This window comes from Myotis davidii, unplaced genomic scaffold (assembly GCF_000327345.1).
Source record: "Myotis davidii unplaced genomic scaffold, ASM32734v1 scaffold332, whole genome shotgun sequence".
Lineage (NCBI taxonomy): Eukaryota > Metazoa > Chordata > Mammalia > Chiroptera > Vespertilionidae > Myotis > Myotis davidii.
Window position 1 is genome coordinate 1,665,712 of NW_006285779.1, and position 14,664 is coordinate 1,680,375.

A 14,664-nucleotide genomic window follows, 5' to 3' on the forward strand; every position below is an offset into this window, starting at 1 on the left:
GTACTCACTGAGATGGGTATTTAATTTGAGCAGGAGTCAAATGTTGGGGAAATAAATGAGAAGAGGTAATTATCCTTCCAAGATTATTGAACTTGAACCAAGGCTTTTACTGACTTGCTGTTTCTTCTTCAGAATAAGGTTAACCTGTTGCATTTTAGAAGTTTGAATGAAGGCCAAGTTGTATTCATCTTGGTTTTTATGTAGAAATTTCAGCAAATGCTTTAAGTCATTTTTATTTCTCCTGGTAAGAGCTGTCCCCATTTTTTCATCCCTAGTGTTATAGGTGAACTTTAGTTGTTTGGTGCTTCCACATTTGCTTGGAATTAAGAATTATTTGAGACTTTGGTGTTAGGCTTTTCCTTTTATTTCAACTCTTGGATTTGTTGTTGTTGTAACATGACTTGTGTTTATTATTTCATTGATTCCACCAGTGGATGATCTCTGCTTAAATGTCACCTCTTGCCCTCCTTGGCCGTCTGCTCTGAGGGCCACCTACTTCCTCAGTAGGTTATCACCTGTGTTTATATCTCTTCTTATTTGTTCACCTGCCTGTTCCTCCACCAGAATTTAAGTTCTCTATGAGCAGATGTCTCATATGACTTATTCTCTGTCCTCTAGAACCAGGGCCTAGGACAGGTCTGTCAGAAAGTAGGTTTTCAATAATATCAGTTAATTGAAGAATAAATGGTTTTTAAAAATTCAAATAGTCCCTGAAAGTATCTACTTAAAAGTAAGTTTCTTTCCCATCCTTCCTCCTTTCTATAGAGACAAGCACGAGTGTTACTAGTGTCACGAATATCCATCTGGGGATAGTTTGCATATGTAAACTAGAAGTAGTTGTATCCCCCTTTTTTTACACAAATGGTATCATGTTAAACACTAGTATATCCTTAGCTTTTCATTGAACAGTATGTCTTAAAGATCCTTTCCTAGCCGTATATAGATTTGCCACGATAGAATAATCTTCTGTTACATGTCCCATAATTTAGATAATCACCCTCTCCATTCCTGGACTGTTTAGATGTTTTCTGATCTTTTGCCATTACCAACAGGGCTGCTCTGAATTCCCTCGTTAGGTAACATAAGTTATTCTTCCGGTCTCTGGCAGAACAGATATCAGGTCCCCATCCAACTTCCTAGGCACAACCACTGCTTCTCAGTTTCATTCATGAACCTAATTATCTCTTCCTGACACCAGGCTGTGTGTCCAGTGACCCATGATTTTGTACACAGAGATGAGGGATATTGTTTCAGGAAACACCAAGGCGGAGAGGGTCATGACTGGCCGCTTTGTCCTGTGCCATCATCACTTCTAAACAGTTGCAGCTCTCCAGCTGTGCCCTGACAGCAAGATTGACCTTCTTCCATTTAATCATTTAGAGGGGGCTCAATGCCAAGTTGGCCTCCAAGGACTTCTGACCATTCTGCTGGCTTGTTTGGAAGGAAACTTTGAAGCTTAGCGAAGACCACATTCTTCCTGTGAACCAGCTCTTCTGCAAAGGCTCTCATTAGGTAGAGAGACTTGAGGTCCCTGAGGACTAGAAGGCCCCTCCATTCAAAGCAGAAGTATTGCCCTGATACCTTTTTGAAATGCTTAGAGAAGAAACTGTGTCTGCCCAGTGCTGTATGTTTAAAAAGAAATGTATATGGCATTTTAATTTGTTTTGTCTTTGGAAACTATTTTTCCATCAATTATGAATTGTTCCCTCACATGGCTCTGCTTGGGGAGGTCAGTGTCATTCAATCGAATCCAGTTTAATTGAGTCTGAGAAACTAGGGATGCTTTATAGCGACGGTGAAATCCTAGATCTTTTGGTACTTTGTGTTGTCATACAGATGAAAGCTACACAAAAAAATCATTGTGATAGTGTTATAGTTGATAGGGAGAGGGAGAGTGGGTTTGAATGCTTTCCCCCTTCTTTGTTTTTCATGGTGGCTCTTCTTAGCAAGTCCAGGAACCTGATAAGCAGGCCTTGCAAATCCATTGTTTCTTTGACAGCTGGATAAATGTTGAGTTTGTTTGGAAATGAGGACTATATATATATTTCAGAGATCCACCCAGTTCCTGACCTGCAGTGAGGAGAGGCCTGCTAAGGATCAGCATGTTCAGCCAGTCAGTTTTTTCCTCTGAGCAGCTTCGGTTTCCTGAATCGGATGAGTCTGCTCTTGCTCTTTAGAAAAAGACAAGAAAGACACAAATCTCAGGCCAGGAAGAGCTACTGGCTAGAAGGGATGATTGGAGGTTCTACTCTGGAGACTGTGTCTTTACAAGCAGCAGGGAGATGTGTCCCGAGGTCAGCTGAGGCAAATGTTTTTGGAAAGGAAGCTTCACATGTTGTTTATATTTACAGAGAGCCTTTTCTGTTGGGTCCGCCTTGTTCACAGCTGAAACTGCTTTTGAGCTCGCAGGCCTGGCACCCTGTCTTCCTGCTGCTTGGTCTTACTGAAGTCGGGAGGAGGAAGCAGGCTTTATGTATGATCTGGGGATAACCAAGACTCTTTTTTAATGACAGGAATAATTATATAACAACATTTCTAGTTAGTTTCCAATTTAGTTCTGTCTTGATAAAGATATAATATTAACTCTACCCTTAAGAATCCTTATATTAAATTGACTCAATAAGACGAATCTTCTTAGAAGTATGAAGATTAAGTAGTTATAAAGTTTTGTGGGGGAGCCTATATTAGGTTGTGTTTTCCTTAAGTAAGAGGACTCATGTATGTAATTAAAAATGGCTTTGTCTGGAGCCCTCCTGAGTAAAAAGATGTATGGCTGAGGATTGGTAAAGTGTTTATTCTAAGCACATCCCGATAGCTTTTCTGCCCGTGGGAGTCGTCAAATATTTCTGGGCCTTATTCTCCCTTCAGAGAGTGGGTGCTGTCATAACGTGGAATGTTTGTCAGCTTTAGGCCCTAATGTTCTAATGACCAGGTTCTGCAGCTTGTTCTGTTAAGGAAAAGCTTAGAATACACTTTAAGAGTCTTAACTCAGTCGGTGTGGCTCAGTGGTTGAGTGTTGACTTATAAATCAGGAGGTCACAGTTCAGTTCCTGGTCAGGACACATGCCCAGGTTGTGGGCTCGATTCCCAGTAGTGAGCGTGCAGGAGACAGCCAATCCATGATTCTCTCTCATCATTGATGTTTCTATTCCCTCTCCCTTCCTCTTTGAAATTAGTAAAAATATATTTTAAACAGAGCCTCAGACTCCCCTCTTCAGCCCAGGAAAGCACAAACATTTGGCAAGATCTACTAGATTAAAACAATGCATGCAGGAGGCAGCCAATCAATGATTCTCTCTCATCATTGATGTTTCTCTCTCTCTCTCTCTCTCTCCCTTCTTCTCTTTGATATATATATATATTATAAAAGGCCAGTGGCCATAACGCTGGAACAACCAAACAACCGGTCACCAGGTGGTGCATTGATGGGTCTCTTGGCGGCATGGCGGGTCTGGGTCTCACACGATTTCGCGTGCTGGGCCTCTAGTGTGTGTGTGTGTGTGTGTGTGTGTGTGTATACACATACATTTTTTAAAAATCTGTACCTTGAAGGAGAATTGTTGTTGTTCGCTGCTTTGTTGTAGGAATGAACTGAAAATCCCTAATGGAATAAATAGAAGGTTACAGCCTCTCTAATATTTTCATTGATTCCACAAATGTTTTATTGATCAACTTCTGTGTACCAGGGGGTAGGTGGTCAAGATGAAATGCAGCCCTAGCCAGTTTGGCTCAGTGGATAGAGTGTCGGCCTGTGGATTGAAGTGTCCTAGGTTCGATTCCAGTCAAGGGCACATGGCTGGGTTGTGGGCTCAATCCTCAGTAGGGAGCGTGCAGGAGGCAGCCAATCAATGATTCTCATCTCTCTCTCTTTCTCCCTTTCTCTCTGAAATCAAAAAAATATAAAATAAAATAAAAAGATTAAATACAAAGTCCCCAATTCAAGAACCACACAGTCTAGTTAACTCTGGGACATAGCTGAAAACCTAGCTTCCTTGGCAATAAGAAATAGGATGACCTGATTACCTCTCTAGACAAATCTGTCTCCTTGAGAAAGGAAGAAACATTGAAATTGAGGAGACAGCAAACGGACAGCAGCTGAGTTCCTTCCATATGGTGGGTGGTCTTGCTTCACTCTAGGGCCCCTGTCCACCTTTAGCCCCCGGAGAGGTCTCTGCAAAGCTATTTACTGCCATTGTTCTTCATTTAAAATAAAGAGACTATTTAATACTTTCTACATGCTGGAATCCCCAGCTTATTTCAGTGTGTGTAAAATTCTCTGAAGTCCTTAGTAAGAGATTGTATATAGCCACGATTTTTTAAAATATATTTCGATTAATTTCAGAGAGGAAGGGAGAGGGAGAGAGAAATAGAAACATCAATGATGAGACTCATCGATTGGCTACCTCGTATACATGCCCTACTGGGGACTGAGCCCACAACCTCAGGCATGTGCCCTTACCTGGAATTTAACTGTGACCTCCTGGTTTATAGATTGATGCTCAATCACTGAGCCACACCGGCCAGGCTATAACCAGGATTTTAATGAAAAGAAAAAGAAAGAACTAATATGTATACAGTGTTTTAGTTGTGAATTAAAAAAATAAAGATTGTCCTTTTGACTTTTTCATTTTATATTATTGAATTAACCAAAAATTCATAATTAAGGTGTGAAACAGTTATCAGATATGATCCTGTCGGAACAAACTTCCTTAAATCCCATCCTGCTAGGCAGGTGCATACCTGGATCTTTTTGACTCAGCGGATAAAAAGCCTGTTGGGTGAATTCATAAACCAGTTGGTCTAGGGAGTTGCTCTCAGGTGCTGTAATATGGGACTTACTTTTTTTTTCCTTTTTCTTCTTTCCACAGGCAGATTTTAAGAATGACACCACATCCAAGGCAATTCATAGTATATTTAAGAATGCTATAAAGCTCCTGCAGGAAAAAGGATTCATTTACCAGAAAGATTGTGGTTTTGATAACCTCTTCTATGTAAGAGACTTGCATCTTAATATTTTTCCTTCTTAGCTTCAATTGCAAATATGTTTATTACTTAAGAATACCTATTTACTGTTTTTAAAAATCAGCCATTAAAGATGCACATAAAGTAAGGAACCCCAAGGTGCCACGTTTAACAGTATATCCTTCTAGACATTTATGCATTTACACATGCACACATATAAATAGGTGTTCCTGTGGCTTTCTTTGTTTTACAAAAAAAGTGATCATTCTCTAAGCCAGGATTTCTCATCCTCAACACTATTTGGGCCAAATGATTCTTTGTCATGGGGGGCTGTCCTTTGCATTGTGGGATATTTAGCAGCATCCCTGGCCTTCACCCACTAGATGCCAGTAGCAGCCCCTACCCTCCCCCCTCTCCAAGTTATGGCAGCCAATGTCACCAGACATTGCTAAGTGTCCCCTGGGATAGTTAAGAACCACTGCTTTAAATAATGCTCAGCAAGTTTTTGACACCAAAATAGCACACAGCATCCTTCCATGTTACTACTTAAAAATCTACCTCATTCACCAAAACCGGTTTGGCTCAGTGGATAGAGCGTCGGCCTGCGGACTGAAGGGTCCCAGGTTCGATTCCGGTTAAGGGCATGTACCTGGGTTGCGGGCACATCCCCAGTGGGAGATGTGCAGGAGGCAGCTGGTCGATGTTTCTCTCTCATCGAGGTTTCTGGCTCTCTATCTCTCTCCCTTCCTCTCTGTAAAAAATCAATGAAATATATTAAAAAAAAAAAATCTACCTCATTCTTTTTGACATCTGCATGGTATTCCATGTTATGAGAACTTGCCATAAATGTTTTAACCCCTTCTCTCTGATGGACATTTATGGTATCTCCAACTTTTGCTCTCACAAATAGTGTTGCTATTGCTGTTTTTGCATAACTGCTTTTGTGAACTTGTGTAAATATTTCTGTAAGGTTGACTCTTAAAAGAGGAATTGCTGGAGCAAAACCATATACTTCTAAGCTTTTTTTGTCAACACAGTCTGATTGGTCACCCAAAACTTGCACCAGTTGACGTTCTCACCAGGGGTATAAGTGCTTACTTGTCTCATACAAGTTCACCTCTCACTGCCTATCTTTAATATTGGAGGAGCCAGGCTGAAATCGGGCCTCCTCATGACCATGGATATCGGGAGCATAGATGTGGCTTCAGCTACAAGTGATTGTCCTGAAGACAGATCCAAATTCTGAGGCATCCCAAAGGGAATGATTTACAGGCATGATTCCCAAGGGGAAGCTTCCTTAATAGGACATTTTCTTGATATTGATTTACTCTAGTGATTTCTGATTTTTGAGCGATTTTAAAAATTAAAATATGTTTTAAATACTATTTGAGTAGCTTTTGAAAAGGATATTGCAATCTGTATAAGGGTGACTGCAGCCCATTCCCTCTCGGGATGGGAAGGCCTTTCAGGAGCTGGTTGGTTGCAGAAGCTCATGATGGGCAGCTCACCTTAATAACGCCCCCAACTGCACCTACCCACACCCAGTCAGTCACATTGCCACTGGGAGACTCCAGGGTTGGCCAACTGAGTCTATAGAAAGTAGCTCTTCTCAGGAGAAGCAGAACCACTGGGCAGCGGTCCATAGCTGAGGTGTGGCAGCGCTAGGGCATTTCCTCCTATGAATCAGTATGAGCTGGATGATGAAGCAATAATTGCTCTCTCTTCCTCAATAGAACCATTCTTCTTTCCTGACTTCACCCCTCCCCTTTCCACTTAACAGCCTGGCCTTGTTGGTTTGTGTTTTCCTGAGGGCCTGGCCTCAGTGAAATAATTATTACAGTAATGTAGACACTTCTATTTGTATAGTGCTTCCCAGCTTTCAGCAGCTCTCACCCAGTTTAATCTTTACGATAACCTTGTGAAAAGGCAGGTAATATCAATGTCCCCATTCTTAAATCAGGTCACTCTGTAAGTTCCATCAAACAAGCACTCCTGATATACAGGATGGGACAAAAGTAGGATTACAGTTGTGAGTACGCAAAACAGAGTTTATTCTTGTACATATAAAAAATACGAACAACTGGAGACCTACTTTTGCCCCACCCTATATGTATTTGTTTGCATGCTTTTGTTTTGTTCTTCCTCTTTTCCTTCCTTCCTCTTTTTCCCCTTCTATTTTTTTTGTTTTGTTGTTAGATTTACTACTGAACATGAAGGGAGACGCATTTGTCTGGTTTCCTCTTATCTGAGCTGGTTGAGAAAGGAACTAGGTTAGATTTAAAATATAAGGTGTGGAACACTGAGTATTGTATGCTAACCTTTACTCATGCTTTTGTAAAAGAATAAACTATATAAATATGCTCATAAGTGCATATAACATCTCTAGAAGGATATGCAGGAATCTAGTAACAACTACTGGCTTTGGAAAGGGGAACACGGAGCTTAGGTCTCAGTGCTGGGAGGAAGTCTGACCTTTGAAGACAAAAAGGGTCTCAAGGGATAGGCTAGATTTGTTCTCTTGCTAGCTTCTCCTTACAGTTTTATTCCTTTTGTTTTTCCTTGGGTTGGGAGGAGGAATAAAATGAATGAAACGCAAGGCAGGTGTCAGAGCCCAGAGGAAAGAGTCCTGGGGCTGAGATCAAAGACTTTGGTCCCTTGTGCCCCCTCAGAAATATAATAAATGAGATAAATTCTATGAATGCGTTATGAATATTTAAGAGGAAAGTTGCCCGTTAAGAGAATTCCAGTTTCTCTTTACATCATGGCCTCAGTGAGCCACCCCCCGAGGACTATACCTCTGGGTCAGCTACAGAGCAGCAAGCTGCTGAGCGACTGAACTGGTTTGACAATAGGCCAAGTATTGAAAACCATGTTGTTGGTGTAGGGATGATGATTGTTATGAAATCTTCAGAAACTATCTTAAATACTAATTTGGGAGTCTGGATGACACAACCTCTGTGTTACTTAACAACACTTTTTCTCCGAACTTTTTTTCCTATTTAGGTAACCAAAGAAGACAAAGAACTACACAGAAAGATCCACCGTATCATTCAAGAAGACTGCCAGAAACCAAACCGTAAGTGGTGTAACGCACAGGTGTCCTGATGCATTGGAAGGGAATGTTTCCTCCCAGAGAGCAAGGGCTGGAGAGTCAGGAGACTGGAAGTATGACTGATCAAGCTACCTGCCCTCTCAGAGCCTCAGGTCCCTCTTCTCTAAAGTGAGTGTTAGGCTTACACAGTTGTCCTGACCTTGGCTACCCATAAAATTCAACCTTGGAACTTTTTTGAGCATATGAATACTCAGATCCCACTCTTGGGGATTCTGATTCACAAGGGGATGGAGTGGACGTGACAGGTGAGCTCCTCAGGGGGTCCTGCTACAGTGAGGCAAGCCACGGGGATAGGACTTTTGTTGCCGTTGTTGTTTAATTTATTTTAGAGCAAGAAAGTCAGGAGGGAGGGAGAAAGAAAGAGATAAACATCAGTGTGTTGTTCCACTTTTTTATGCATTCACTGATTGATTGTTGTATGTGCCCTGGCTGGGGATCAAACCTGAAACCTTGGTGGATTGGGACAATGCTCTGACCAACTGAGCTACCCGGCCAGGCCCTGGGCTAGGATGTTTTGCTGTCCTGGCTCTCATGTTCTCTATGGTTTATGTTTTTCTTGTTTACTCTTGCCCCTTGTCTTTGAACCCAAACCTCAAATTTTCTTCTCTTCTGACATCAAGCCCTTCAGTGTTGGGAGGAATGGTTCTAGACATTACAGTTTATGAACAGTGTAATTCAGTCATCCTGAATTTTTGCAAACGAAATGGTTTAGAAAATAGTTGGTTTTAGTGGAGCTAGGTCAGCCCCTAGTGGTTAGAAACTCAAACTGTAGGTAGTCTGACAAGACATTACCATTTTCATACTAGTTAGAAAGAGAAGAAAGCAGTATCCTATCTTTAAGTCCTGTATAAGCTGATCCGTCTTGAAGGTGACTTTTCAAAGTCTGTCTTTTGCAGACATCTGTTGGAATATGTCAAATGACAAATGTTGGAATATGTCAACAAATGACACTGGAAGGAAAGTGAAAAGGTTTGTTAATGACCACAGGTCTCCTCATCCTGCTTTCCTTCTCTCCAGAAAAGTCCACCTCCCATCCTTTCAGCCCACACATGCCTGGCGCCTGGACCTGTTCCAGACTGAGTCACTGGGTAGAGCTGGACCAGGTCTCTAGCCCTGGTGTTTGATATGCAGCCCTATTTAGCTTTTAAGAACCGATGAAGTCAGAGCCCAGAGTGGCATGAAGACAGATCTTAAAATAAACTTAAAGCAACCAACTATTTGAATGCAGTATTTCTGGATTTCATTCAGAGCAATAAGAACACGTATCCTTTAGTTGGGTGGGGGAGACCATCTATCCACAATTTAAGGAGCTTTTAAGAGCAGTGAAATGTGGGATTTCTCAACCAAGAAGGCACAAGAGGCTGCGTCCCATGTAACATCCTTCACTCAACCTAGTCCCAGGCCACCTGGCCAGATCCTCAGTTTTGATCTGTATTAGGAACAGAATGGATTGAAATAATCCTAGGGCCCGATAAAGCAAATGAAAGAAATTCACACTTTATCTCTTAGGAGAACCAAATAGCATCTGTGACCTGAGGGTTTGTAAAGGGGGAGGTTTTATATCCACTTCGAATCCACAGGCTTTGGTGAGTGTGTGTGTCAGGTGGACAGTCTCTGTCACTCATTCTATAAGTAGGAGCCTCTAAAAGCCATAAACCCATTCCCCAGGACTAGTAAATTCCCAGGAACTCAATTCCCAGGAATAACTGAGAATGCCAACAAAAATACCTTGTAGGGACTGTCTGAATGTCTACTGTGGCCACTCCTTTTCACAGGAAATATCTATGACATTACAGACTTTATTCTGAATAATGCATGCACATGATAAAAAGTCTACCTGCAAAAATACACACAGAAAAGTCAGGCTTCCTCCCAGCACTGAGACCTAAGCTTTGTGTTCCCCTTTCCAAAGGCAGTAATTGTTACTAAGTTCCTGAATATCCTTCTAGAGATGTTATATGCACTTATAAACATAATTATGTAGTTTATTCTTTTTTAAAAGCACAAGTAGCCCTAACCAGTTTGGCTCAGCAGATAGAGCGTCGGCCTGCGGACTTAAGGGTCCCAGGTTCGATTCTGGTCAAAGGCATGTACCTGGGTTGCAGGCACATCCCCAGTAGGAGGCGTGCAGGAGGCAGCTGATCGATGTTTCTCTCTCATCGATGTTTCTAACTCTGTATCTCTCTCCCTCTCCCTTCCTCTCTGTAAAAAAATCAATAAAATATGTTAAAAAAAATAAAAATAAAATAAAAGCACAAGTAAAGGTTACCATACAATATTCAGTGTTCCACACCTTATACTAGTATTTTAAATATAACATTGGCTTCTAGAGATCATTCAGCAATAGTACATATAGAAGTGTCTCAGTCTTAATAGCTATGCATCATTCCATTATATGTATAAAGAGATATTTGACCATTTGTTTAACCACTAGAGGCCTGGTGCATGAATTCGTGCATGGGTAGGATCCCTAGGCCTGGCCGGTGATTAGGGCCGATCGGGGCCTTCCTGCTTCCAGCAGGTCTTCCTTCATTCTGCGCCACCCTCTGGTGGTCAGCGCATGTCATAGCGAGTGATCGAACTCCTGTCTCGAGGTCAAACTCCCGAGGGGACACTTTGCATATTAGCCTTTTATATAGAGAGATTCCTCTGGACCTTTTGTTTGTTTCTAACCTTTCATACAAAGTATGATATTGAGTTTTTCCTTGTCAGGATGATTGGGTGAACTTAAAATCTTTAGTCATTATGAGTATCTCAGTAAAGGTTAAACCTACAATAATAAAAGGACTATAAATACAAGGCTTGTTTTAGGTGCCTAAAGCACTGATACTGGATTTATCTAAAGATGGGCAGCATAGCATGGTTGTAAAGAGCTGGGCTCTGGGACCACCTTGCCTGGGTTTGAATCCCACCTTGCCACTTTGCAGCTGTGTGACCTTGGATACGTCTGTACCTCAGTTTCTTTATATGTAAAATGGGGATACTATTGCCTACATGATAGTTAGGAGGATTAAACGCATTGGCATTTTATAAAACTATTTTGAAGATGGCAGAATAGGAAGCACCAGGAATCTGTCTCTCTACTTAGGCAACTATTTCATCTGTCTGGTAATTAAAAATCTGCCAACAAAGGAAAGCCCTGGACCTGATGGCTTCACTGGTGGATTATATCACACATTTACAGTAGAACTAACATCAATCCTCTCTGTGTAACTGAAAGGTCACTTTGTGAACAGCCTTACCAGAGCTCTTCAACAGCAGAATGGCCTGTCTGAAGAAATAGTTTAAGGCTTTGGGAAGAGTTGAAGCTTCTTTAGAGCAGAGACTAGGTTATGAGCATATTCTTAGGTTATGAATACAATAGAATCATAGTTATTCCCCATGTAAGAAGCCCATACCATGGATCTCCTTTCATCCACACAACCACCGGTGAAGTAGGTGATTTTATTGCCATTTTATAAATGAAGAAACTGAGTGAGATGTGAACTACTTTGTCCCAGTTATAGAGCCTGGACTTGAATTTGGGTCTGTTGGACTCCAGGGTCAGCTCTCCACCTGCACTCTTTTATCTGCTGCTTTTTTTCTGACACCACACACATAGTAGGTGTTCAGAAGTCTTTATCAAATGAATGTTGAATAAACAGGCTGCAAATGTGGAGGAAATAAGTGAAGGTGGCAAGTTTTCTAACAGTAACCCCAACAGGGAGGAATAATGAGTTGATAGAGCCACTAGAGGTCAGAATTTAGCAAGTCTTTGTTAGCCTAGGCCGGTGATAGTCTCTGACCCTTTGAGCTGGAAAGGACCTCACAGGTGCCCCCACTCCCTCCCCAGCCTCCCTCTCCATAGGTGAGAAAACTGAAACTTGAAGGTACTATGACTTGCCCAAAGTCATCAGGTGCACTGACTTCCAAACCATGCTCTGCCTAACATCACAATACCTCTTCAGATGCCTTCCTGGAACCTAAAACGTTTTTTTCATCTGAAGCATTCAGTGATTGTGTGGAGCATGAGAGGCCAAACCTGGCCCTGCCATGGGGCTATAAGTGAAAACTGGGGAGGGTTTGGTTAATGAACTTTGACTTTAACTCAGGAGTTATAAATGCATTTTACATTATGACCCAATAAATTATATAATTATAGTGCAATAGATAAATAGGTAGATATAAATTATGTTTATTTAGAAATTGTTTCACAAAATAAGATTTATCCTACCTACAATGCAGTACATTCTGTAATCTTCTACTTCAGTTTGTTGTATGAAAAAGAATGGTAATCACAACCCACTAAATGGATTTCATGATCCTCTAGTGGTCAGAACTTGAGTTGAAATCACTGATTTCAGCGAGGAAAGAGGTTGCTAACCCTGAACTTTTATCACTGTACACCAAATGGTCTTGGTTTGGGGTAGAGGGTAAGAGGTTACTATAGCACAACTGTCTCAGACAAACCTTCTTGGAAGCCTGTGCAGAGAGAAATGAAACAGACCAAAACTAGGAGTCCCTTCTTCACCACGGCCGTCCTGTCAATCAGGACTCATGAGAAAGCATGGAGGCTGCTGTAAACTGACTGCTGTTAATCTCGAGCGGGGTCCCACTGGGAAGCTGGGGGTTCAGCACAGAATACATGCACTCCTACATGTAATGACATTGGAGGAAAAATATCACCAAGCAATAAAAATCCATTAGGTTATGGATATAAAATTATTGATTGGGAATCCTTGAAAGTTGAAGGCCTGAGTCCTGAGCAGTGGGTCCATAGATGGCCTTGAGAACAGGTTTTTTTGTTTTGTTTTTGCTGATAATCTAGACCAGTGCATCTCTGACTTTAACATGCATAAGAGTCATCTGGGGATCTTATTAAGATGCAAGTTCTGATTCAGGAGGCATGGAGAAGGGCTTTGGTTTAGAAGGAGGGGAGAGGGAAGAAGGTCTGACAGGTGTGTCCAAGCTTAGCCAACTGCCTTTTTCCTGCAGACATGGAGAAGGGCTGCCACTTCCGGCACATCTTGGCCTGTGCTCGCCTGAGCCTGAACCCGGGCCTGAGTGAGCCTGTGCTGCAGCAGGTGCTGGAGCTCCTGGAGGACCAGAGCGACATCGTCAGCACCATGGAGCACTACTACATAGCCTTCTGAGGACAGGCCGCAGACAGCCTGCGCGGAGCCGGGCCGAGGAGAAAGACCAAGTGGCGTGCACTCCCAGGCTCTGATTTTGAACATCATACAGAGGCTTATGGGTCAGGAGGCAGTTATCTTAAAATCAGCTATGAAATAAGGTCATTGGAGGAATGGACTTTGGCATAAATTCTGTAGGCTGCCTTTTACCTGCTGTATTCTTGGGATAAAATGACTTTTATCTCGGCCACGCCACACAAGAAAGCCCTCTCTGTTGACCTGCTGGCTGGACTGGGCATCCTTCGTGAAGCAGAGAGGGAGGAGACGGTGTTGGTGGCTGAGTCGGTGTGTGTGGAGGGGCTCTATCATGGTAAAGGGGCGTCGCGTGGTAAAGCCCAGGGACTGCAGGAACTGAAGAGCATGCAGTCAGATCACACAGAGCTAAAGCTTTTTAAAAGTTCAGACTATCAGAAACATTCTTGTCGTCTGCTTTAATGGTTAAGAACCAGTGCCTGGAAGTGGCTCTCCCTGAATGTGTGTCGCTGGGCTATGATTTCCAAGGGTTAAGCACCAGCGTTGGGTCATGAGTCCAGGTTGAATGCTTTTACAGACACTCAGAGATGGCAGTTAATGTGTCCAAGGCATGGCTCTGTGTCCCTTTTCCTTCTGAGTTGAAAGGTGTTTCAGAGCATTTGCCTGCATTGAGGATATACGGGGCTAAATACATTGTCCCTTAAAGCCCTGAACTTCCTGGAGGCTTTCATACAATTATCTGGCTGCGGTTGATGTTATTTTTAAGATTATCGTTGATGCCGAAACCGGTTTGGCTCAGTGGATAGAGCGTCGGCTTACGGATTGAAGGGTCCCAGGTTCGATTCCGGTCAAGGGCATGTACCTGGGTTGTGGGCACATCCCCAGTAGCGGGTGTGCAGGAGGCAGCTGATTGATGTTTCTCTCTCTTCGATGTTTCTAACTATCTCTCTCCCTCTCTGTAAAAAATAAAAAATATATTAAAAAAATAAAAATAAATAAAATCTCCCTTTCTCTACAGTGGTGTTTAAAAAAAAAAGATTATCGTTGAAGTGCAGGATGTTCTGACACCATCCAGACAAAGACTCAGTATGTGCCCAGACAGGTGATGGAGTTACACTTCTGCTCAGGATGACAAGGTAAAGGAGAAAAATCTGCGGCATGTAGTAGGCTTGTTCTAACAGCACGATGACAAAGCCAGCCAGCAAAAGTAAAGCGCGGAGAAAGTTAGGGAGTTAATTACAGTCATTTCACAAAAGGCACATCTGCCTGTGTCTGCTGCGTTTGCTCTTGACATAATAAGCTCCTAGTGGCTCTGCCCGAGAGCCTGTCGGCCTGTAGCGTTGCTCTGCTCTGTGCGCAGATGGAGTGCTTTGCCATGGAGGAGTGGCTACAGCTCCTTAGTTAGGCTGAGGGCTGGTACTGACAGATCGCTTTCTGTTACGGACT

The 14,664-nt window shown here is 42.4% G+C and overlaps 1 protein-coding gene across 6 annotated transcripts in view; it reads left to right on the forward strand.

The window, feature by feature from the left end:
• OBFC1 (oligonucleotide/oligosaccharide-binding fold containing 1) overlaps positions 1-14,445 on the forward strand; it is a 32,688-nt gene extending 18,243 nt beyond the window's left edge. For 4 of the 6 annotated variants that reach the window (XM_015559288.1, XM_006756447.2, XM_015559291.1 and 1 more), the window contains 4 exons: positions 4,869-4,991; positions 7,966-8,038; positions 13,049-13,990; positions 14,256-14,445. In XM_015559288.1, the coding sequence (XP_015414774.1) occupies positions 4,869-4,991; positions 7,966-8,038; positions 13,049-13,206 (354 nt within the window). In that variant the 3' untranslated portion in view covers positions 13,207-13,990; positions 14,256-14,445. Of the gene's footprint in view, positions 1-4,868; positions 4,992-7,965; positions 8,039-8,970; positions 9,044-13,048; positions 13,991-14,255 lie in introns of those variants that run through there. The other 2 variants (XM_015559290.1, XM_015559292.1) reach the window with 2 other exon arrangements.
• Positions 14,446-14,664: the final 219 nt, after the last annotated feature.